This window comes from Pristis pectinata, chromosome 5 (assembly GCF_009764475.1).
Source record: "Pristis pectinata isolate sPriPec2 chromosome 5, sPriPec2.1.pri, whole genome shotgun sequence".
NCBI classification, from domain to species: Eukaryota; Metazoa; Chordata; class Chondrichthyes; order Rhinopristiformes; family Pristidae; genus Pristis; species Pristis pectinata.
Window position 1 is genome coordinate 67,668,022 of NC_067409.1, and position 25,596 is coordinate 67,693,617.

At 41.0% G+C, this 25,596-nt stretch overlaps 1 protein-coding gene across 1 annotated transcript in view; it reads left to right on the forward strand.

Annotated features, from left to right (window-relative positions):
• Positions 1-25,596, forward strand: part of LOC127570973 (dynein axonemal heavy chain 11-like) — a 395,392-nt gene that overhangs the window by 260,070 nt on the left and 109,726 nt on the right. The window contains exons 61-63 of the mRNA XM_052016942.1: positions 1,035-1,217; positions 2,427-2,528; positions 14,886-15,020. Coding sequence (XP_051872902.1) covers positions 1,035-1,217; positions 2,427-2,528; positions 14,886-15,020 — 420 coding nt within the window. The remainder of the gene's footprint in view (positions 1-1,034; positions 1,218-2,426; positions 2,529-14,885; positions 15,021-25,596) is intronic.

The window sequence follows — 25,596 nt, forward strand, 5'->3', positions numbered from 1 at the left end:
CAACATATAAAAACATAACATGGGGGAGCACTTCATATGGGTAGACTCAAAACAGGCTGTCAGCTCGAAATTGAACATCCATGAGGAGCTAGAGACCATCAACAACAGCAGAAATGTACACCCCCTGTAACTTCATGGCCCAGTATATTGCTCACTCTACCATTACTATCAAGGCAGGGAATCAACCCTGGTTTAGTCAGTAGAGAAGGGCTTGCCCAGAGCAGCACCAGGAATACCTAAAATTGCTGAGGTGTCAGCCTAGTAAAGTTGCAATACAGGAATACATGCTAAACAGCAAGCAACAGACATAGTGAATCAATTTGATAACCGTTGGATCAGGTTGAAGCTCTGCACTCCTACCACATTCAGTGATGAATAGTGATGGGCAATTAAACAGTTAGCAGGAGGACAAGGCTCCAATAATACCCCCAATCCTCCGATAGCAGAACCCAGTATGTAAATGGTAAAGACAAGATTGAATGATTAGCAACATTGTTCAGCCAGAGATGCCAAATAGATAATCCATCTCAGTTTATTCTAGAGATCCCTACCATCACAGAAGCCAGTCTCCAGCCAACTTGATTCATTCCATGTGAAATCAAGAAATGCTGAGAACACTGGAAATGGCAAAGGCTGTGGGACAGACAATATCCTAACTGTAGTACTGAAGTGTTATGCTCCAGAGCTAACTGTGCCTCTAACCAAACAGTTGCAGTTACATCACTGGTATCTTCCCAATAATATGGAAAGATGCCTAGGTATGCCCCATTCTCAAAATTGGGATGTGAAAATGGACTATGAGAGCTTTTATGAGCATATGAGAAGGAAAAGACTAGCGAGGGCAAATGTGAGCCCCTTGGAGATAGGAACATTTACAATGGAGAATAAGGATATGGAAGAGGAATTAAAAAATCATATTGTGCCTTTCTTTGCAGAAGAAGGTGCACAAAACCTGCCAGACATACTAAGAATCTGGTCTAGCTTTTTTTTATCACTATTCTAATGACAGCTGTGAGCTTTGCTACTTTCCTCAGGTTGATGATTTCCTCCAAACTCTGGTAAATTATGACAAAGAACATATCCCTGAAAAGTCATTGAAAATTGTAAAAGAGCAATATCTGCAGGACTCAGATTTCAATCCTGATCTGGTTCGCACCAAGTCATTTGCAGCATCGGGTCTCTGTGCTTGGGTCATTAATATCATCAAATTTTATGAGGTGAGAAATATTTAACAAGAATATTGAAATTTTATTTCAGTAATATAAAAATATTCACAGAAAATCCCAATAAATGTTGAACTATTTTAAATTAATTTTGCAATTATGCATGTATCTTTTTGTACAGGACCTCTTTTTTTCCCATCTAGACAGCCTACAGCTAAGGAAGAAGCCATACTATATAAATCCATTTTACTATAATGTACCAACAATGAACTTTTTAAAAGCATTGGGTAAATTGCAGTACATTCTTGATAAAATTTTGCAGATGTATTTAGATCCACGAATCTTGTCCTTAAATTGGAAACCTTAAAAACTCATTCCTCCAACCTACTGCAAGCTTTTAAGCTTCATACTAGTTCTGGGAATCTACCTTCAGGCACAGACCAAGTATGCAGACAGGTGTCAATTGATCAAAGAACATGGATTTTGAAGTTCAAGTCTAGCCTGACTAGTGGAATTGTTTTGAAGAAGTTCCAAGTGTGATTTGTGGGGGACTATTTAAATGTTGTGTATATGAAATTCCTGAAGATGTTTGATGAAGTTTTATACTAGTAAAACAAACATGCAGTTGGAGGCAGGATGGATTGAAATTTAGTTGTATAATATTCTTTGATTGCTGGTGTGTAGCAAATAAGTGCTGGGGACTAGGTGGAAGAAAGAGTAAATTGACTTGGTGAAGTAACAGAGCGTCGAGTGTCCAAACATCAACTTTGCACATGAAACTAATAAGCATTAAATTATTGCAGTGAGAATTAATAGGGGCAAAGGCAGACCAAGTGATTAATTGAATTGATGGCATACAGATTAAAATGGAGAAGAGTGTGGTCTTGCCTTTGGGTTGGAGAAAGACAAATTGGAATTATTTTTGATTACTTTGTGCAAAAAGAATGAAGCAAGTCTTAAAGTTAGGGATAGCTTAAATAAATTGCATCATTAAACTATCTGGCAGTTTTCAAGTTTATTTTCTAGTGGCATATGATTGAAGTGACATGATTTCAGTATTTTAATACCCAATGGACTTATAATAACCTGTGAAGGGCTGAACAGGCCAAAAAAATGTAAAAAAAATTATTCATGAAGGGCTATCAGTACCTTGGGCCAATTGCAGAGAAGTAACAAATGTTCAAAGAAAGTGTTTGGAAGTTGTTCATGTTCTGAGAATTTTTCTATAACAAGTTGCTAATTGCATTTTATTATCACTGCTAGGTTTACTGTGATGTGGAGCCAAAGCGCCAGGCTCTAACCCAAGCAAATACAGAGTTGGCAACAGCCACTGAAAAGCTGGAAATCATCAGAAAGCAACTTTCAGTAAGTACTTAAGAGTAAAACAATGTAGGGATGTGTGTAAATCCAGAATAAAGTAAGGCTTTAGTCAATCAAGTCAACTCACTTCACAAACCATATCCACATTACACTTTTCAAGAATTTAGTTTTTAGGAAGAAGACAGCCAAAAGATGTAGGAGAAATTTATCTTAGGTTACATGTGATAGACACGTGATATAGCAGCCTATGCATGTCGTACTTTGCTTCTGATTATTTTGCTTGCATTCAAATCATTTTCAAAAACAAAGTATAGCATGCACAGCGACAGTTCTGTACATTAAGTGGATCTAACTAAAAAAGCATTCCTATTCCAAAGTTCCTTCAACTCCTGAAAGTGAAGAGAAGGAAGAGGTGAGAAGTATTTAGAAAAAAACATGAGAACTGGGGTGGAAAAGGAGGGGCCTAAAGCAAAATCAGGTTGGAATTATTTTGGTATATGATAAAAGGGGTAAGGCATGTTAAAGAGACAGAAAAGTCACAAAGTTTGCATTAAGTCTTTCACTGAAGGCCTCAGCTGAGACGTCCAGTGAAAGAGAAGATGGAGATCACGACAAAGCAACTTACTTTAGGATTCCTGCGACTACACAGAGGCTTCATTTGGACCTCACATTTTCTATTCACTACTTTGATTAGATTGGAAATCATGGCTGCACGTAACAGTTTCCCAAAAATTGTTCCCAGAATGCAATTGTGCAACTGAAAAATATATTTGCATTTTTTCAGATGATGCAGTGGTACCTTGCTTAGCATTTCAGATGTGTTCCCAGGAATGAGGGAGTCAATGGAACTGGTTCTAAAAGGGGTCACTATAGCATTATGCATATATAATGGTACAGGAACCTGGCGTAAACACCTGTCCTTTGCATACTGCATAATGCTGTGCCAAGAACCTGAGTGCAGAGATCTGTACAAAGCCCTGCCCTCCTGAAGTTGTTCAGGGAACCCAACATGAACCCTTGTCCTCCCTGCTGCTGCTGCACAATGCTGTGCTGAGAACTTGGGTGCAAGGAGCAATGAGGTGCCCATGGCTCAATGTGGAGAAGCTGCCTGTGAGGACTGGGTGCAGCAGGTCAACGCTGAGAAGTGGGTCATGGCTGGGAACTGCCAGCACCTGCTCCATGTGTTGAAAGACTACCCAGATCCTACTGTTTGGTGTGATGGAAGCTGCTGTCTGCCTTTGTTGCTTCACTGCATGGCTCTCCCCAGTCCAGAGATTGCCCTATGGTAACAAGCTCAGTGGTGCTTGCTGGCCTTCGAATTTGTGCAGTCAAGGAAGAAGGAGGGAAGACAGCAGTTGCCATTTATCCAGTTGGAGGTGATGAGAGAGAATCTAAGATGAAACAGCTGCTACTAGTCTCCAGAAATGGTCCACCTTTGCCATGCCAGCAAGGGTGCAGCCCTGAGCCTCACATCTCAACACTGGTTGGCCACTGCCCGCCCCAGCCCCCTCTCAGATATCCTGCCCACATTGACCCATGAGGGATTCATTGCTGTGGCAGAGCCCACAGAGGGCAGGGTTTCACTCCAGGTTCCCAGCACAGCAGTGTGCAGTAGTGAGGAGGGCAGGAGTTGTGCCAGGTTCCTGGCACCAGATTAACGGCAGCACACAGCCAGAGTGGATGCCTTTAACTATAGCAGCATAATACAAGAACTGGAGGTCTCTGATCTTTGTACTTGATAAAGTTGGTTTACAGCACGTGCAAAGTATTGTGCTTGCCCTCATCGCAGAAAACCCTGAATTCTTGCAGACTTGCATGCTTAATGCATCTCATTCCTCTTAACAGCCCTTTGGGGTTGAGGAAGACAGTTCTGTAGGTTCTGAGGTGGTTGATGGATCCAATGTGAGTCCCGCAGACTCTGCCATAGATGATGCAAGTAGTGTTTGATGGAACAGATGGGTGGGTAAGTTACGAAGTTTTTCTTTCCTTCCACCATCTAAGCAGGGCTTTTGTATGTTCCTGGTGAATATACTGGATGCTGTCAACACCAGCCTGAATGTTCCTTCTCCACCTGGAACGTAGAACATAGTATGTAGAACAGTACAGCACTGGACAGGCCATTCAGCCGACAATGTTGTGCCGATTTTGATGCCGATTCATACTAAATGTCCTCCTCCTGTTTATCATCCACAACCTTTCATTCCCTTCATTTTCATGTGTCCATCTAAAAGCCTCTTAAACTCCACCAAACCTCGTGATTCCACTACTACTCCTGGTAACCCATTCTGGGCACCTGTCATGAGCCAGGTATTCTCATCAATCATTTCAAGGAGGCCTTACGGACAAAGGCAAATCCTGTGACAACCTGATCATCTGTTGCCCTGAAATAGTTTAGAATAGTGTTTGTTTCAGGAGTCTGGTGTCCAGCAGGTGAACAATGTCACCTGCCAATTGGAGTTGACTGAGTGTAATTAAGGTCTTGGTCTTGAGGACATTGGCTTGGGAGAGGGCAGTGACATTTGTTTGCATATCCTGCTAATGGATTTGGAGGATTTCACGGAGGTGGCATTGGGGGTATTGTTACGGACTCAGTGAAAGTCCCTTTAAGATAGAGAATGTGTGTGTATGTGTGTGTGGGGCGTGCTTACGTCAATAGAAGATAAAGGACGTAATGACGTTGTTGAAGAAGTTAGAAGAAGAAGAAAGAGAGAGAGAGAAGGGAGAGAGACACCAGCCTGCTTGTTTTCTCTATCGATGGATGAGAAACAATAACTGTGTTTGCCACTGAAATCCATGTATGGAAGTTGGAAGTAATCCGGTGGAGTTCACTTTGTTGCTGACCTGTAGAAGGAAACAGGTATTTGTATGTGGACGACCACGGTTCGGATGGTTTTCGGGGTGAGGAAGTCACTACCGAGTAAACACTGAAGTGCCGTTTGGGTTCCATCGTGGAACATTTGGATTACATATGTACTCTCTCTATGTTTCTCTACGTCTACGTCTTATCTTCAGACAACGGTGGTTGTTGAAGAAGCCCTTGCTCATGTTTCACCTTATGGCTTGCGGAACTGAACTTTAAGAACCATTCAGGAACTGGGAGTTTTGGACTTTGTCACGCACACACACGAAGAGTTTAGTTTTGGGGTTAACGTTCGAGGTTTAACATTTTTGAATTCTAACATACTAACATTTTTACTTTTATTTTACGTATTATCATAAGTAGTGATTAATAAAATAGTTTTTAACACTAAATCATGCTCAGTGTGTTTCTTTTGTTGCTGGTTTGTGACAAAATTGGGGGCTCGTCCGGGATAGTTCCCAAGGTTAACGAGTGTCGTCTGGGATTGTACCCCAGATTGACGAGATTTGTTCGAGATTCAATCCAAAGATTTTTGAGGGAGGTCTGATAAATTCTTTTTAATTGGCTTGTGTGTGTGGAAACCAGCAGCAATGGATATTAAGGCATTTTTGGAGTCACCAACCCAAAAGGGATTGGAGGTGGCGAAAAAGGATGATTTGATAAAGATTGCTACAAGGCTAAACCTTACAGAAGTAAAGCAGTCTATGAGAAAGGCAGATATTCAGAGATTGATAGCTGGCCATTATGTGGAAAAGAAGGTGTTTGAGAAGGAAGTGTTAAAACAGTTTCCTGGCAGTGAAATAGCAATTTCTGAGGCACAGGTGCAGCTGGCAAAGATAGAAGCTGAACGAGAACAAACCCAGTTAAAGATAGAAGCTGAACGAGAACAAAAGAGATTAGAGGCCGAACGAGAGCAAACCCAGTTAAAGATAGAGGCCGAGCGAGAGAAATTAGAGGCCGAACAAAAGAAATTAGAGGCCGAACAAAAGATAACTCAGATGAAGATAGAGGCTGATCTAGCAATGAAGCAGATGGAGCTGGATAACGAGGAGAAAAAGAGGCAGCATGAGTTACAAATGAAGCGTAGGAGTTCGGAATCTGATTCTGATGATGGTTTTTCAGCCAGCAGGGAGGTTCGATTAGTCCCTCCTTTTGAAGAAGATCAGGTTGATCAGTATTTCCAACATTTTGAAAAGGTTGCTGTGAGTTCAAACTGGCCAAGGAAAGGATGGGCTCTTATGGTACAGAGTGTGATTAAAGGTAAAGCTCAAAAAGCTTATTCTGCTTTGTCTGTTGAGGATGCAGCTGATTATACCAAGGTAAAACAAGCTATTTTGAAGGCCTATGAATTGGTCCCTGAGGCTTATAGACAAAAATTCAGAGACTTGAGGAAATCTGCAGATCAGACTTATATGGAATTTGCCAATGGAAAGAGAATATGTTTTGAACGATGGTGCCTGGCTAAAAATGTAGATGGGGATTATGATAAATTGACAGAATTGATACTAGTGGAAGACTTTAAAAGATGTGTTCCAGCTGAATTAACAACATATTTAAATGAAAAGGCAGTGGAAACTTTACAAGAAACTGCTAGGTTGGCAGATGATTATGCTTTAACCCATAAATCCAAATGGGGACAACCTAAAACCTTTCAAAAGAGTTACAAAGACAATCCAGGTAAACCAGAGATTAAATTGGGAGGTAATCAAAAAGGAAAAGATGAAAAGAAGCCAGGGCTGGAGAAACCTGTTGAGCGTACTTGTTATTACTGTAGGAAACCTGGCCACGTGATATCTAATTGTGCCCTTTTGAAGAAAAAGAAGGAAGCTGGGCCCAATGCTTGCTTTCAGGCAATTAAAAATCAAAAAGGTTTAGGAGATGCTGTTAAAGATCAGTCCTTGCAAGAGGGAAAAGCGGAAAAGTTGGAGGAGGTGAGAAAGGAATTCCGTTCGTATGTATCAGAGGGTTTTGTTTCACTGAATGATGAGTCACCCCAGGTGCCAGTGAAAATTCTTAGAGATACTGGGGCTAGTCAATCTCTCTTGCTGGACAGTGTTTTAAATTTTGGTGAAGAAAGTGACACTGGTGAAGTAAATCTAGTACGAGGCGTTACAGGTGAGACCATGTCTGTCCCTTTTCACAGGGTGATTTTAAAGTCAAAGTTCGTAGAAGGACCAGTCGAGATAGGGATAAGACCTAGTTTGCCAGTGGAAGGAGTTTCTTTGTTATTGGGAAATGACCTTGCAAATGGAGAAAGTGATCCTGTGGTACGGTTAACAACCAAACCAAGGATTGATGAGTCTGAGGATGATCCAGATGTTTACCCATCATGTGCGGTGACTCGAGCTAGAGCTAGAGAATTAGCCAAGACAGACAGTCCGGTGCAGTCTGATGTAGTTCCTTGTGACAGTCCTAAACAGGAAGAAAATTATGATGCCTTATCTGAGACTTTTCTGTCTTCACTGGAGGATCAACATCCTTACAGTGAGCCTGAATTTAAAGATTTGTCTTTGTCAAGGAAGGATTTTATGGTGGAACAGACAAAGGACCCTGAGTTGACAGAATTGAAAGAAAAAGCTCTCTCATGTGAGGAGATTGAAAAGGTGCCAACTGGATACTATGTCAAAAATGGAGTGTTAATGAGGAAATGGAGACCTCCTCATGTTTCTGTTACTGAGGAATGGGAAGTTATTCATCAGGTTGTTGTTCCAAAAGTTTATAGGGATGAGATTTTAAACCTGGCCCACAGTATGCCTTTGGGTGGTCATTTTGGTGTGAATAAAACTGTAGGGAAGATCTTGAAACAATTCTATTGGCCTGGTTTGAGAAAAGATGTGGTGATGTTTTGTCGAACCTGCCACACATGTCAGATGGTAGGTAAACCAAATCAAAAACCCCCTGTGGCTCCATTGAAACCAATTCCTGCTTTTGGGGAGCCCTTTTCGAAGGTGATTGTGGACTGTGTTGGCCCCTTACCAAAGTCTAAGACTGGAAATCAGTATTTGTTAACCATCATGTGTGCCATTTCTAGATTTCCAGAGGCAATACCCCTTAGAAATATTAAGGCCAAGACGGTGTCAAAGGCTCTTGTAAAATTTTTTTCCTTGTTTGGTTTGCCAAAAGAAATCCAATCTGATCAAGGTAGTAATTTTATGTCAAAAATTTTTCAACAAATAGTCTATGAGCTGGGAGCAAAGCAGATTGTATCATCTGCATATCACCCAGAATCTCAAGGAGCTCTGGAGAGATTTCATTCTACTCTCAAAAATATGCTGAAGACTTATTGCTTTGAAAACACCAAGGATTGGGACGAAGGTATCCATTTACTTTTGTTTGCCGTTAGAGAATCGATCCAGGAGTCAATAGGATTTAGTCCGTTTGAGCTTGTGTTTGGACATAGGGTGAGAGGACCTTTGGAGTTGTTAAGAGAGCAATGGGTTAATGAGGAAGTTCACTTGAGTCTGTTGGACTATGTCCAAAAATTTAAAACTCGGTTGGAGAGAGTCTGCCAGCTAGCGAGAGAGAATCTGAAAACAAGCCAGATAAGAATGAAGACATATTTTGATAGACGTGCTCGGCCTAGGACATTCGCAGTGGGGCAAAAGGTGTTGGTATTTTTCCCTAGCCAAAATAATCCCTTGCAAGCTCGTTTTTCTGGACCCTATGTTATTGAATCTCGAGTGACTGATCTAACATATATAATCAAAACACCAGATAGACGCAAGAAAACACAACTCTGTCATGTAAACATGCTAAAACCTTATTATGAGAGGGATTCAGTGGTGGCCTTGGTGGATGGTGTAAAGGTTGTTTCTAGAATGCCTGATGTTGATGTTGAGGAAGGCCATCAAAACTAAAAAACCAAAATATCCTGGAGAACCTTGAAACGAAGTTGGACCATTTACAAGTTTCACAAAAACAACAGATGAGAGAATTAATTTTAAAATTTAAAAATCTGTTCCCAGATGTTCCAAACAGAACATCGATAATTACCCATGATGTTGATGTTGGGGATGCAAAACCAATCAAACAACACCCATATCGAATGAATGTGGAAAAAAGTAAACTTGTTGATCAGGAAATAAAATACATGTTGGAAAATGATATTATTAGACATTCTAGTTCAAATTGGAGTTCGCCCTGTGTTATTGTACCTAAACCTGATGGAACTGTTAGATTTTGCACAGATTACAGGAAAGTGAATGCTGTAACAAAGTCAGATGCTTACCCTATTCCTAGGGTGGATGATTGCATAGACAGAGTGGGAAAGGCAAAATTTCTTACAAAGATTGACCTATTAAAAGGGTACTGGTGTGTTCCATTAACAGATAGAGGAAGGGAAATTTCAGCCTTTGTAACCCCTTCTGGATTGTATGAATACAATGTTTTGCCATTTGGAATGAAAAATGCTCCGGCAACATTTCAAAGAATGATTAATTCAGTGATTCATGGGTTAAACCATACAGATGCCTACATTGACGACTTAGTGACTGGGAATGATACATGGGAGGATCACATCTCTGCGTTAGAAAGGTTGTTTGAAAGACTTTCCAAGGCTAACCTTACAGTTAACTTGGCTAAAAGTGAATTTGGCCATGCCACTGTGACGTATCTTGGTTATGTTGTAGGTCAAGGCAAGCAAGCTCCTGTTCAGGCAAAAGTTCAAGCAATATCTGAGTTCCCTATTCCCACAGGTACGAGGACTGTTAGAAGATTTTTGGGAATGGTTGGATATTATCGAAAATTTTGTAAAAGTTTTGCTGATATTGCTCTTCCCCTAACTAATCTTCTGAAGAAGGGAGTAAAGTTTGTTTGGACAGATTCTTGTCAAGAAGCATTTAAGAAGCTGAAAGCCATTTTATGCTACCATCCTGTGCTTAGAGTTTAGTTTTGGGGTTAACGTTCGAGGTTTAACATTTTTGAATTCTAACATACTAACATTTTTACTTTTATTTTACGTATTATCATAAGTAGTGATTAATAAAATAGTTTTTAACACTAAATCATGCTCAGTGTGTTTCTTTTGTTGCTGGTTTGTGACAGTATGTCCCCAGTGCTTTGAGGTATCTGCTGTAGGACATCCATAAAGCTTTCACAAAGGCATGAATCACTGCTGCCAGGTTGAACCATCAGTTTTGTGTGGTCATTAAGATCTTGATCTTCAAACACTTTTTCTCAGATGACAAAAGACTGTATTAACATACAGTAGGTGATAGTGAATTTCCTCGTTGAAGACTGCCTTTGTTGAGAGATGGATCTTGATACACAGGAAGTAGTTCACGTTCTTGGGGTCTCCTGATGTTCCTTTATCTTAGGAAGATGGTGTTGTGCTGCAAGGGCAGATTGGTAGAGGATTCGTGTTTTGTGGCCTATCCTTGTGCTTCAGTGAATGTGTTGACAATGACTTGCCCCATATTCAGTTGGTGTGCAGCAATACACAGACAACACATGCATGTTCTTGTTTGGAGGGTGAGCTCAAAGTCATCATCTAGAGAGGTATTATACTGCGTGGAAATGTATTGTAGACAATCTTTTGATTAATGTTAATGAACAGATGTTGGCAAGACAAGTTTATGTATTTTCAGAGTAATGTTGAGGGACAGTGATCCTGAATTTACAGATGGTAATACTCAAAACAGTGAAAATGTCTGTTGATTATCTAAGGAGTGCACGTAGGTATAATTATGATGCATCTTCACAGTATGTAATCTCTACAGATAATCACAGCTCTTCAGTTCCACCGTCAAAGTCTTGGTGACTAAATTAGGTCAGGTATGGCTGAGTCATGGTTGTTTTTGGCTTTATGTAACAAGAGTATGATTAACAGAAATTTTGACTTTTATGTATTGGAATTACTTTTTCTTTTTCACACCATGGGAGCCAATCATCCGTGGGGCAAGATCTGCTTCCACTATTTCATTGTTCTTCTGGTCACAGCCTATTTCCTGAGCTCAAGGGTCTTTTGCACATTGAGAATGGGAACTGTAGCTTCTACTTATAAGGCTTATATAAGGCAGTCAAAATATGTGATGCTTAAATTAATGTAGTGTGGCCAGCAGCATCAGCTGAAGCAGAAAAAGCAGATAAAAATTATTTACATTTTGCTATTGATCCTTCTTTAACTAAATCTTAGCGAAAGCGAAACAGACACTTAATTGTTTCCATGTCCTGGCCCTACCATCACCAATCAATCACTCCTCCCACCACCTCCAGCCCCCTCTGCTTGATTTCTTCTGGCATTTCCACTGCTTTAAATAGTTGTTCTCAAGTTTCAAAAGTCTTCAAGGATTGGTGTACCAGGCTTCTGAACAATCCCATTCCCATTCCCCTCAGTAATGAGTGGTTTGTGGGATATCCACTTGGAATGAACCATGAGCATGGGTAACCCAGAGGAGAGCATGCTGCTTGAAGAGGGAGAAGGGTCCTCATCAGGAAGCTTATTTGCCAAAGAGGTTCAGGAGCAATTCTACTACAAGATCCTCAGTTAGAGATGATGTGCTACGCTGAGGAGACCTTCACTGAGATCTAACAAATATTGCGGACTCAATTCTAACCTCAAAGGAGAATAAGGGCTTTGAAGGAGACGATGAAAGTGAATCTTGATGTATGTCCATTTCCAGGCTGTGATGGCAACATTTTGGAATTTGCCTTCTACTGCTGCTCCTTGGACAGAAGTGGAGTTTCCTATTGAATAGAAACAAGCAGGCTGATCAGGCATGGAGGTCTGCAAGAATTCAGTGTTTTCTATGATGAAAGTGCCATTGAGGGCAAGCATGTGCTGTAAACCAACTTTACCATGCACTAAGATCAGAGACCTCCATGTTACAGCAGTTTGGATAATGGATATTCACCCTTACGGAATTCACAAGTTACTACCAAAACCTCTGAGATATGGAATAAATATTCGCACTCCCGGAATTTATGTGTCAATTTTTATTTTCGTCTTGCGCAGATGATGTGGCTTTGTGTTACAGAAGATTGTGATATGAATGGTTTTCTGGGAACCACCCCCTGTAGTGCAGGGGTCACTTGTATTTCGTTAACTCGGTGCCAAAGTCAGTTCATTGTACAGCAGTGTGGTATTCCAGCTGTAGTCACGATGCTTCAATTCTCTGTAACACAACCATGTATTTCAAATTCCAAGAGCTATCCACTGGCAACAAATGATTCCCATTTGTAATCACATGCATATGTTCAGAGCCATATAGTCACAAGAGATGTTGTGATGTGCTAAATAAATAAATGCATTACACTAGAAAAGGCACATTACTCAGTTGAGTGGCCCCCAAAATCTCCTGGTGGTATGTTGTATGCTGCACATTCTTGCCTTTGAGGGGTAGCTCATCTGGATACAGATGTGGAAGGAAGAAAACACCTTGGAAATATCTTTTGACCTAGCTGTATATGACAAACTAATTAAAATGGTTATCATTACCTCACAATTTTTGTTCCCCATTTACTAACTAAAACATCACTCTCTTGGCAGAATGCAAGAATAATAGCCAAAACAAAATAAACATTCCAAATCAAGCTTGACTTGCTTCCCCTCCAGTGCATTCTGAGGTGACTGATGAATCTAAAATCGGACCAACGTTCTCTGCCACTGGTGCAGCAGGGGGTACTTGATAAGATGGAGAGATGATGCCCTCCATCCACCATTTTTGCTGGGCTTCTGTGCAGTCCCAACAATTGGACAAGGTTTTCATACCATCCTGGTTTTGAGCAATGAAGAGCTAAGGGTTACAACCAATTGATGTTTTCAATGGGGCTTCGGGAACAACTGTGAGCAGCTTCAAGTTCCTGGGTGTTAACATCTCAGAGGATCTATCCTGGGCCTAACCTATTGATGCAATCATGAAGAAGGCACGCCAGTGGCTCTACTTCGTTAGGAGTTTGAAGAGATTTGATATGTCACCAAAAACTCCTGCAAATTTCTATAGATGTATGGTGGAAAGCATTCTGACTGATTGCATCATAGCCTGGTACAAAGGCTCCAAAGCACAGAATTGCAAGAGGCTGCAGAGGGTTGTAGACTCAGCCAACTCCATCATGGGCACAACCCTCCCACCATCGAGGACATCTTCAAGAAGTGGTGCCTCAGAAAGGGGGCATTCACTAAGGACCCTCACCATCCAGGACATGACCTCTTCTTATTACTACCCATTGGTGAGGACGTGCAGGAGCCTGAAGAACACACACTAAACAATTTAGGAACAGCTTCTTCTCTGCCATCAGATTTTTGAACTGTCTCTGAACCCATGAACACTTTTTTTTTGCAGCATTTATTTATTTTGTAATCTATTGTAAATTTTACCTCTTTGCACTGTACTGTTGCTGCAAAGCAACAAATTTCACAACGTATGTCAGTGACAATAAACCTAATTCTGATTCAACTTTGAATCTTTTTCTCTATTCACCTAGTACTTTCTTGTTATGACAGAGCTCAGATAGAGTGTCTGTTTAAGGCGGTGAGTATAGCATGGGCCTCAAAGCTGAGATGTTGGCCTTGAAAAGGACATTGTTTTTCATTCCTTAATTCTAGGTATGAAAGGATAATGGAGTGAAAGCTACAAACTTGTGTTAAATTTGAGGTGTTGATCTTTGAACACACTTTTCCTCAGATTTCATTTACATTAGTTGTGTTTGAAATTGTGATTTAGTGTAATTCATGAGATTGGGGTAATATTAGATCCATATTACATTCAAATTTAAATTAATTCCTCTTGTGAATTCTCTTAGTGTCTGTTATTCCATGTGCCTTTGCATGTCCTAGTGAGATTATGCAATCCTTTCCCATTACCTATGGCATAGCTGGCAGACAGCTGCTGTTTTTCTGTGAATAACTCTGTACAAAGGCAGCAGGTCGGAGACACGTTCCTACCTTTCAATATATCCACCACCCTTCTAGTTGTAGAGTTGAGGTTAACACCAAAAAAAATGTATCAAGAAAAATTATTCCAAAAATCAGAAGCATTATGACTGTTATTTCTCAGTGCCTAAGATTATGATAAATTGAATAGTATCATAATTTTTTAGCCTTATAGTTTGCAATGCAAGATTGCCATCAACAAGCCTCCATTTACTGGAGTTAAAAATTACCACATTACAATTTTCCCTGCATCTAAGCTGGAGGGGAAACATGATTTTCTAATGTAGCATCAGATGATTAGGATCACTACTGTAGTATGTGGGAGATAAAATGCCAGCTGCCTTTGGTTCTAATTTCCTTTAGCTGTGTTTGAAACTTAGTGATTTAGTGTAATTCATGAGATTAGGGCATATAATTTAACAGCACTCAATCAAACTGTGTCACCCCAAAGGAAGGGTACAAATGATTATCTCACATTTTTATTTCTTTAATCTTTATTATTTATTCCTGTTTTAGCCTACCCTCTGTCATTATGAAATACAAGGGAAAATTGAAAGATGTCTAAAGTCTCACAATCTCTAAATGGCCATGAGTACAATCTTTGTTTCAAAAGCAAATTAAAATCAATCTCTTTTTGTAAACAACACTTGATTTTCTTTTTGTCTGTGTACAGGATCTAGATGCTAATTTAAGCCAACTCAAGGCAAGTTTCGAACAAGCTACAGCAAAAAAGATACAATGTCAAGATGAAGTAAATCGGACCAACAGGACAATTGAACTAGCAAACAGACTTGTCAAGGGACTTGAGGTGAGATACCATCTTAGGCCATTAAAAAACATGTCTAACACCAAAGAAATGTGCTGCAAGGTCACTATATCCCATAAGCCATCTCTCCAGAAACAGATCTGATTGTTTAGTGTTTATCCAATTGATATTATCTGTTTCAAAGGCATCATTGGCTGGTCATTCTTGGGATGTGTACAATATTGCAAGGCATAAATTGTCCAATACAAATTTTCCTGAGGACTTCAGAAATTAATTGCATCAGCCTAGATTTTAAATAGGATGTGAAATTAGGCAGGCAGGGTGAAAAGCAAACACCCACTGACCTGGGCAGCATGAGACCTACTAAGTTTTAACACCAGACTCTAACAGTCAGCCTCATGTCTTAAGTAGGCAGGAAATGGCAGATAGCCAACAGACAAGAGCCAAATTATATGTGCAGGAGGATGGGGGCCAGCACCATAGGAAGGCTTGATATTATCTGAATATACCTTGTGGGTTGTTGTGGGGATGGAGGTGGTGACCTTGAGGCCAAAACCATCCTTGCAAGACTCATGCTTCCAGGTCCTACAGGAAAGTAATATATAAAAAAACTTATCCTCTTCCAATATCTGCATCTGCTGGGAAATCCTAAACTAGTGTGCCATTTGAGGCACAACTAAAATTGCAGTTGGTGCTTAAAGATGTCCTGAGTCCTCAATCAGCATTGTTTGACAATGTGCCTTAATGAATTCACTGGAGTGACCTTATCACCTGTTTTCCAGAATAAGGTGAAGTTGGAGACATTGATCATCTGTTGTAAAATCTCCTCCAGCTCAATGTCAATATTTTGCCCAGTGAAGCACCTTGAGATGTTTTGTTTCCACACAGACATTTATAGAAATGCATGATTTGTTGCTATTTGTCCACCTATTTTGATGTGGCAAGGTGTGATGTGAAATTAATAAACCTTGACTTGTTCTTTTACTAGAATTTTTAAAAAATGCTTCTTCTTTTAATGTGCAATTGTGCAGTAAAGCAGCCCTTTTAGCATTGATATTTATGTGAGTCTTATATGTCTGAGCCCTGAGAAAAACTTGCATTATGCTTGATGACAAAATTTCAAATTAATTTCACAGCCTCTGCCCTCTTTATAGTAGTTAATTACATCCAAGTCAAAACTAATCTGTGCATGCTTGGTGTTACATATGCACCAATCAGGCTTGGTGACAAAAATCCCACACTGTGTATAAGTATCCAATAGAATTAATTTTTCGTTGGTATTATTAATTATAAATGCAATAATTTTGCAGTGAATTTGATGGAGGTATAGTCAAGTTCTGTTCAGTGTACATTATTTATAGAATAACACAATTTGAACACTGATAAATTTAATAATGTTTCTAATTTGTTTAGATTAGAATGGCAGACTACTAATGACTCAGAGCATTAATTATGGAGCTAGTTTGAAAGACATGGTGCATTTAAAGCCTTTCAACGATTCCAAGACAGATGATTTTGTCTATATATCATAGCAAAGCATTTGGTTAATTAATCACATGGAAGGACCCCAGTATATATTTAATCATTAACTTACTCCCAGGCCGAACAGCTGCTGAAAATTAGAAAGGGTCACCTTAGACTAAATGACATTATGTGTAATCTATAACACATTAGGATGAAATTATAGTGATTTTTAACTGTCGGAAAATTTATTGCAAGACATGAAATAGCTCCTAAACCCTTGTTGCAAAAGTGTCATCAGTGATAAATTATGTAAAGATGGTATGTTAAAATTATTACTGCTCTAACTGGAGTCCAAATTAATGAACAGTGAATATTTTCACCAAACTTTCAATGCCATGTGCAAGATCAACTCATATACTTTATTGGTTGTTACCCGTGGAACAGAGATGAAGAGGATAGTTTAACTAAGATATTTGTTTTACAAGTAAATATATTCATAGCAGGATTGTTGTTTCATTGAATATTGTGATATTCAATTTGACATGCATTTCCTTTGGAACTAAGTAAGTAATTGATTACTGTATAGTCCAGGATGATTGCATATATCACATTTGCCTATTTTGTCTGAACATTTAAATTTTTTGAATACCACCATGGTTATTTTTCATTGTTTTGTGCATATGTCCAGAATTTGTGATGTGAAGCTATGATCTATTATCTCAGAACAAAATAATTATAAATAAAATATTAGAGATTTTATTTATAAGTATAACATGACAACCTTGACATATTGAAGTAGCATGAAGTCCAGTTCCACAGGGTACTGCTTCTGCAGAATAGGAAACTTGAAATCCTGCTGGTATAAAAGCAGAAGGGCTTTGCAAACACATGCAGTCGGTAGTATGGAGTCCAGTTTTACATAGTACTGCTTCTATAGAGTAGGAGACTCACAATTTTAGTGACTGGGTAAACTTTAAGGTTTTTAGGGTTTGAATTCTTTCCTGAATTTAGTTAGGTTTTGCAATTGGTGTTAAGCATTTAACTTAACTTTGACATTATCTTGAAGTTTCTCATTGTTAGTTAATGGTAAATAAGCTCCCTGCTTGTGGCAGTTACACAGTTAATTAGATGGCGAGATAGAACTGGTTACCAGATAATCAAGATCAGCAGAGGCTGGTTTGGCTCTTTGGAATGTTAATGTATATAATTATAGAAGGGATTTGTCAACACATGCATAGTACAGCCTCTACAGAGTATGAAACCAGGATTTTCGTGAATGGTGGATTGCAGTGCAGTGAGAGCAAGAGGAGCTATTCTATCTTCCATTAAGCTAATCAAATCATGGCAGGGGACCTCAGACCTGTGGAGTGCATATCTCGTGCCATGTGAGAACTCAAAGATTCATTTTATATCCTAGACAACCACAGGTGCAGGAATTGCCACCAAATGGAAGAGCTCGAGCTCCAGGGTTTTGAGTTTAGCAACAGCTGACATCACCGTGATCCATTGCAAGGCTAAGTGTTCCAGAGATAGCATGTCTCAGGAGGAGGAGAAGCTCAACAGAATGCAGTCAGAGAGGGACTGGGTGATGGCCCAAAAGATGAGAAAAAGCAGTCAGGTAGTTCAGCAAACCCCTGAAGATATCTTGCTCTCTAATCAGTATTCATTTCTGAATGCTGATGGGGGAGGCATTTCCCAGCCAGAGCCAAACCCATAGCAGTAGTGGTGGCTCAGCTGTACAGGGAGGGAAGAGAAAGGTCAAGGGAGCAATAGCGAAAGGGGATTCTATAGTTAGAGGAGCAGACAGGCATTTTTGTGTTCAAAGATGTGGTTTTGGTTGATATGTTGCCTCTCTGGTGCCAAGTTAAAAGGATATCACTGAGCAGTTGCAGGTCATTCTAGAGAGATGATGAACAGCCAGAGCCATGGTCCTTATGATGAGCAATGATATGGATAGAATAAAGGATGGCCAGCAGGTAGATGTTAAGGCATTAAGAAAGAACCTAAGAAGCAGGACCTCAAAAGGTGAAAAGTCAGGATAATTTGCCGAACAATAGAAGTACAACAAACCAGGATGTTAGGATAGAGGAAGAGGAATATAGAAACAAGTCCAAGATAGTGTGCAGTGAGTAAAATAGTAAGAACGACAGGCAGGTGAAAAGTCAGGATAATTTGCTGAACAATAGAAGTACAACAAAATCAGTAGCAGATATTGGCCTTACTGTACTATATTTAAATGCATGTAGCATTAGGAATAAAGTGGATGGCCTAGTGGCACAACTACAGATTAATAAAAATGACATTGTGGCAATCACTGAGTCATGGCTTTATGACGGATGTGATTGGGAACTAAATGTCCAGGGGTACACAGTGTATAGGAAGGATAGGCTGGTAGGCAGAGGGGTTGGTGTGGCCCTGATGGTTAGTAATGATATAAAATCAACAGAAAGGAAGGACATTGGGTCAGAAGAAGTGGAATCCTTATGGGTGGAGCTAAGAAATAGCAAGGGTAAAAGGACAATAATAGCAGTTATAGGCCCCCTGATAGCAGTCAGGAAGTGGACTATAACTTGCAGTTAGAAATAAAAAAAGCATGTCAGAGAGACAACGTTAAGATAATTATGAGGGATTTTAATATGAAGGTGGACTGGGGAATCCAGCAAGGCAGTAGATCTCAGGAGAGTGAGTTTGTGGAGTGTCTACAGGACAGCTTTTTGGAGCAACTTGTTGACGAGCCCACCAGGGGATCGGCTGTTTTGGATTGGGTGCTGTGTAACGAACCAGAGGTGATTAGGGAACTAAAGGTAAAGGAACCATTAGGAACTAGTGATCACAATATGATTGAGTTCCGTTTCAAATTTGAGAAGGAGAAGCTGATAACTGGTGTATCGATATTTCAGTGGAACAAAGGAAATTACAGTGGCATGAGAGAGGAACTGGCCCAAATTGATTGGAAGAGTAAGCTAGCTGGAGGGATGGCAGAGCAGAAATGGATAGAATTTCTACAAGAAATAAGGAAAATGCAGGATAGATATATTCCAAGAAAAAAGGTTTTGAATGGAAAGAAGTCACAAATGTGAATAACGAGAGAGGTTAAGGCTAAAATAAGAGCAAAAGGGAGGGCATAGAAGGAAGCAAGAATTAGTGGGAAAACAGAAGACTGGGAAACTTTTAAAAACCTGCAGAAAGAAACTAAGAAAGTCATTAGGAAAGAAAAGATGAATTATGAAAGGAGGTTGGCAGATAACATTCGAAAGGATACTAAGAGTTTTTTTAAATATATGAAGAGTAAAAGAGAGACACGGGTTGATATAGGACCAATCGATAACAGTGCAGGAGAAATTATAATGGATAACAAAGAGATGGCAGAGGAACTAAATGAGTATTTTGCATCGGTCTTCACTGTGGAGGACATCAGCAACATACCGGATAGTCAGGGGTCTCAAGGAATGGAACTGAGTTCAGTTAAGATTACTAGATTGCTAGGAAAGCTAAATGGACTAACGAGAGATAAGTCTCCCGGACCAGATGAGGTGCATCCCCAGGTTCTGAAGGAGGTGGCTTTAGAGATTGTGGAAGCACTAGTGATAATTTTCCAGGAATCGATAGACTCTGGCATGGCTCCAGAGGACTGGAGGGTCACAAATGTAGTTCCGTTGTATAAGAAAGATGGGAGGCAGCATAAGGGAAATTACAGACCTATTAGTCTGACATCGGTGGTGGGAAAGTTATTAGAATCGAACCTCAAGGATGAGGTTATGGAATACCTAGAGGTGCAAGGCAAGATAGGTCCAAGCCAGCATTGTTTCGTGAAGGGAAGATCCTGCCTGACCAACCTATTGGAGTTTTTTGAGGAAATCTCAGGTAGGGTGGATGAGGGGGAAGTTGTAGATGTTGTGTATTTAGACTTTCAAAAGGCCTTCGACAAGGTGCCAAGGCTGATTAATAAGATGAGAGGTCATGGAATTACAGGTAGGATAATAGAATGGGTGGAGCATTGGCTGGTTGGCAGAAAGCAAAGGGTGGGGATAAAAGGATCCTGTTCTGGTTGGCTACTGGTTACTAGTGGTGTTCCGCAAGGGTCGGTGTTGGGGCCACTTCTTTTTACTTTGTACATTAATGATTTGGATGATGGAGTGGCTAAGTTTGCAGACAACACCAAGATAGGTGGAGGAGTAGGGAGTATTGAGGAGACAGGAATGTTGCAGAGAGACCTAGATAGTTTAGGAGAATGGACAAGGAAATGGCAGATGAGATTCAGTGTTGAGAAATGTATTGGTATTGGTTTATTATTGTCACTTGTACCGAGGTACAGTGAAAAACTTGTCTTACAAACCGATCTTACAGGTCAATTCATTACACAGTGCAGTTACATCAAGTTAGTACAGAGTGCATTGATCTAGTACAGGTAAAAAAAACAATAGCAGTACAGAGTAAAGTGTCACAGCTACAGAGAAAGTTCAGTGCAATAAGGTGCAAGGTAACAACAAGGTAGATCGTGAGGTCATGAGGTCATAGGTCATAGTCCATCTCATTGTATAAGGGAACTGTTCAATAGTCTTATCACAGTGGGGTAGAAGTCTGGTGGTGCGTGCCCTCAGGCTCCTGTATCTTCTACCTGATGGAAGAGGAGAGAAGAGAGAATGTCCTGGGTGGGTGGGGTCTTTGATTATGCTGGCTGCTACACCAAGACAACGAGAGGTGAAGACAGAGTCCAAGGAGGAGAGACTGGTGTCCGTGATGCGTTGGGCTGCGTCCACAACTCTCTGCAGCTTCTTGCGATCTTGGGCAGATCAGTTGTCATACCAAGCCGTGATACATCAGGATAGGATGCTTTCTATGGTGCATCGGTAAAAGTTGGTGAGAGTCAAAGGGGACAACCTAAATTTCTTTAGCCTCCTGAGGAAGTAGAGGCACTGGTGAGCTTTCTTGGCCATTGCATCCACGTGGTTTTTCCAGGACAGGTTGTTGGTGATGTTCACTCCCAGGAACTTGAAGCTGTCAACCCTCTCAACGTCAGCACAATTGATGTAGACAGGTGTATGTATACCGCCCCCTTTCCTGAAGTCAATGACCGGCTCTTTAGTTTTGTTGACATTGAGGGAAAGGTTGTTGTCATGACACCATTCCATTAAGCTCTCTATCTCCTTTCTGTACTCCGATTCATCACTGTTTGAGATTCAGCCTACAACGGTAGTATCATCTGCAAACTTGTAGATGGAGTTAGAGCAGAATCTGGCCACACAGTCACGAGTGTATAGGGAGTAGAGTAGAGGGCTGAGGACACAGCCTTGAGGTGCACCAGTGTTGAGAATAATCGTGCCGGAGGTATTGCTGCCTATCCTCACTGATTGTGGTCTGTTTGTTAGAAAGTCAAGGATCCAGTTACAGAGGGAGGTGTTGAGTCCTAGGTCTCGGAGTTTGGTGACAAGCTTGCTTGGTATTATTGTATTGAAGGCAGAGCTGTAGTCAATAAACAATAGTCTAACGTAAGTGTCCTTACTGTCCTTACTGTGCTGTTGTACACTTTGGAAACAGAAATAAATGGGCAGATTATTGTCTAGAAGGGGAGAAAATTCAAAGTATAGAAGTACAAAGGGACTTGGGGGTACTCGTGCAGGATACCGTAAAGGTTAACCACCAGGTCGGATCGGCAGTAAGGAAAGGTAACGTTACGTTGGCATTCATTTCGAGAGGTATAGTGTATAAAAGTAGGGAGGTGTTGATGAGGCTCTACGGGGCACTAGTGAGGCCTCATTTGGAATACTGTGTGCAGTTTTGGGCCCCATATCTTAGGAAGAATGTGCTGATGTTGGAGAGGGTTCAGAGGAGATTTACGAGGATGATTCCCGGAATGAAAGGGCTTACATATGATGAGCGTTTGTCGGCTCTTGGACTGTACTCACTGGAGTACAGAAGAATGGAAGGGGACCTTATAGAAACATTTAGAATGTTGAAAGGACTGGACAGAGTAAATGTGGCCAAGCTGTTTCCCTTGGTGGGTGAGTCCAGGACCAGAGGACACAATCTTAGAATTAGAGGGTTTAAAACAGAGATGAGGAGAAATTTCTTTAGCCAGAGGGTAGTGAATTCATGGAATTCTTTGCCACGTACAGCTGTGGAGGCCCAATCATTGGAGGTGTTTAAGGAGGAGATAGATAGTCAAGGTATCAAGGGATATGGGGATAAGGCCGGAAATTGGGGCTAGAAAGGAATAGTATTTTTTTCTTATTTTTCCTTTAGCTCATGGAGCAGATTTTTTCCCCCCATTTCTTGTTTTCTTTTTCTTTTTCCCTTTCTTTTCCTTGGAGCAGACTCGATGGGCCGAATGGCCTACTTCTGCTCCCTTGTCTTGTCTTGTGATCTTGTAATAATCTCCAGATTACAGTTGGTACTACATGCCAGTGAGTTTGGAAACAGCAGGGTAGTGCAGCTGAATGTATGGTTGGAAATATGGTTCAGAAGGGAGGACTTTAGTTTTCTGGAGCACTGGGACCTGTTCTTGGGAAAATGAAATGTGTACAGATAGCATTCAACAGGGAGAGGACCAGTGTCCTTGCAGGCAGATTTGCAAGTACTATAAGGGATGGTTTAAACTAGCTTGACAGGGAGATAGGAAACTGAGCAAAGATTCGGAAGAAAGAAAAGCAGAACTAAAAATGGAAGGGAGATATTAGTGAGAGAGTTTGAAAGGCAGTGAAATTTAAAATTAGAAAATAGATAAGATCCTGGCTGTAGTTAGTGGTTTATACCTAAATATAGGGTGTTTAGTGAACAAGCCAAATTAGTTGAGGCCACAGATGGACATGGGGAAGTCTAATATTCCAACTATTGCTGAAACATGAGATAAAGAGACACCAGACTAGAAGCTTAACATTCCTGGTTACAGGATTTTCGGGTGTGATAGAGATGGAGATTAGAAAAAGGGTGACAATATTGGATCAATAATATGTTTGAAGGATCATCAAATAAACCTATCTGGATTAATCTGAAGAATAGAAAGGGGATGAAATAGCTACTTGAAGGTGAAGGGTTGCAGAGCAACTGGATACCTTAAAGGAGATAAATTCAAAGGGTTTAGCAGAAAGGATTTAGCTAACAGCACTAGGACACAGTAGAGAACGTCATACAGTGCTGGTCCGAGGAGATAGCTGAGCTTCTAGGTGACTGCTTTGAGTCAGTGGATTGGTCTATGTTCAAAGATTCAGCTGCCAGCCTAGCTGAGGATGTCACCACTGTCACAGACTTTATCAGCAAGTGTGTTGAGGACTGTGTACCAAAGAGGGCAATCCAGGTGTTCCCAAACTGGAAACCATGGATGAACTGGGAGATCCACTCCCTACTGAAGTCTAGGACTGCAGCATTCAAATCAGGTGACCCTGACCTTTACAAGAAATCAAGATACAACCTCCGTAAAGCTATCCTAGATGCCAAGAGACAATGTTGTCTCGGAATTAAGTTCTCACTTCTGTCCACTGTAAAGTAACACAGTGCCACAAGGTTGATTCGATAAAACGCGTTTATTAGCAGTGCCACTGCTAAGGAGAGGTCTCTTCAGCACTCGTTAAGAGTCATTTCCCGAGGTCTCCCCATACAAAAGAGCAGACAGAAATTACTACAGATATTGTCACGCACACTTAATGCATGTGGCGCCACGAGTTTTGGTCAAGCCACAGAGATCCCGAAACAGACATCGCACCTATTGTCCAGCGTAATTGAGTTATAATCAAGAAATTCAAAGACAGGTATCACCCCTCATTGTTTAGGACAAGCTTCCCACTCGTTGTTTATTGCACGCAGTACTCCTATTGTCTAGCATGAGGGGACTGAAACCAAGGTTCTGGACAAAGTAATTAACACCTTATCCATTGAGTCAGCAGCTTGCATGCTCTTGCTTGCGAGGTATTTTTTCCATCAGCTATAGGTATGGTGACAGTTTTTAACCCTTTACTTCTTCATTCCCTCCTTTTTATCATTACATGATAACCTAGAGTGGCGCCGAGAACGGGGCCGTGAGTTTATTAATCAGGACCTTGCAACAGGTATTTAGACAGGCCAGCACCACACAGCATATTATTATAATAATGATTAGCCTCACTGCTCCATGCAGCAAGTATGATGCCCACGATCCTCCTAGTAGCCATCCCAACCAACCCGTCCCTCCTGTAAGTCCTTGCCTAAAGCTATCTACTTGCTTCTGAATGTCCTGAATGGCATGGGAAATGTTGTAGGACTCATCCCTAACATTGGTGACACATTTGTCCTCTACTATGGCATATACTCCTCCTTACTGAGCCAACTGGTAGTCCACAGCATACCGGGTCTGCTGGGCATAAAGTTGAAGCTCCGCCAGTTCCTGGTTCACTGCCTCCAGGCCCTTCATAGTACTGTTTCCCAGCGCGGCCAGTCCACAAATAAGGTAGTTCCGTTTTCTTGCAGCTATAGTTCCTGCCGAACCCCCCAGAGAGAGAGTGCTCAGAAACCCATAGCCTAACGATGATAAGGGAGATCCCAACGTAATAGGATCCCTCCAGTCCTCACAGAACTCCTCACTAACTGACCGCACCACAAGTCTTCATCAGACATGAGCCTTCTGGGGGCAGGGAACCGTGACCGGCCCGATCGTTCCTATTGCAAACCAGGCTGGCAGAATGGGGGTGGCAGTAGTGTAAGTACCATTAAAGAGGAACACATACCCTTCCTTAGCCTAGTAACAGGTTACGTTGCCCGATTGCTGTGGACTGGGCATCTGAGAATACCAAGAGATTCCAACAACATTTCTCCCATGCTCTCTTAGGTAATTCTCCCTGGTTAGCCATTCTAAAGAGACATTAGACAATTTCACATGGGTCCCGTTCCCTTCCCCACAAACCCATCGCTCCCCTGCAAGTAATGTAACACACCTAGTGGCAGTGCATTCACACCTAAACCATCCCCCCTTAAATCCACATTTTCTCTCTGTACACGTAGTGGTGGCACATGATATCGTGTGCTGTACGATCGCTATCCCACAACCCCATCCTTTACCGGTGAAGCAGCGGGAGTAGGACTGGTGGTTGGTTGTGCTACTAGGACCTGTTACTGTTCTTTGCCAGCATTTTCCCGGCAGCACCCTCCCGTAAGTTCCCATCTGCCCAATACACTTTGTTTTTGA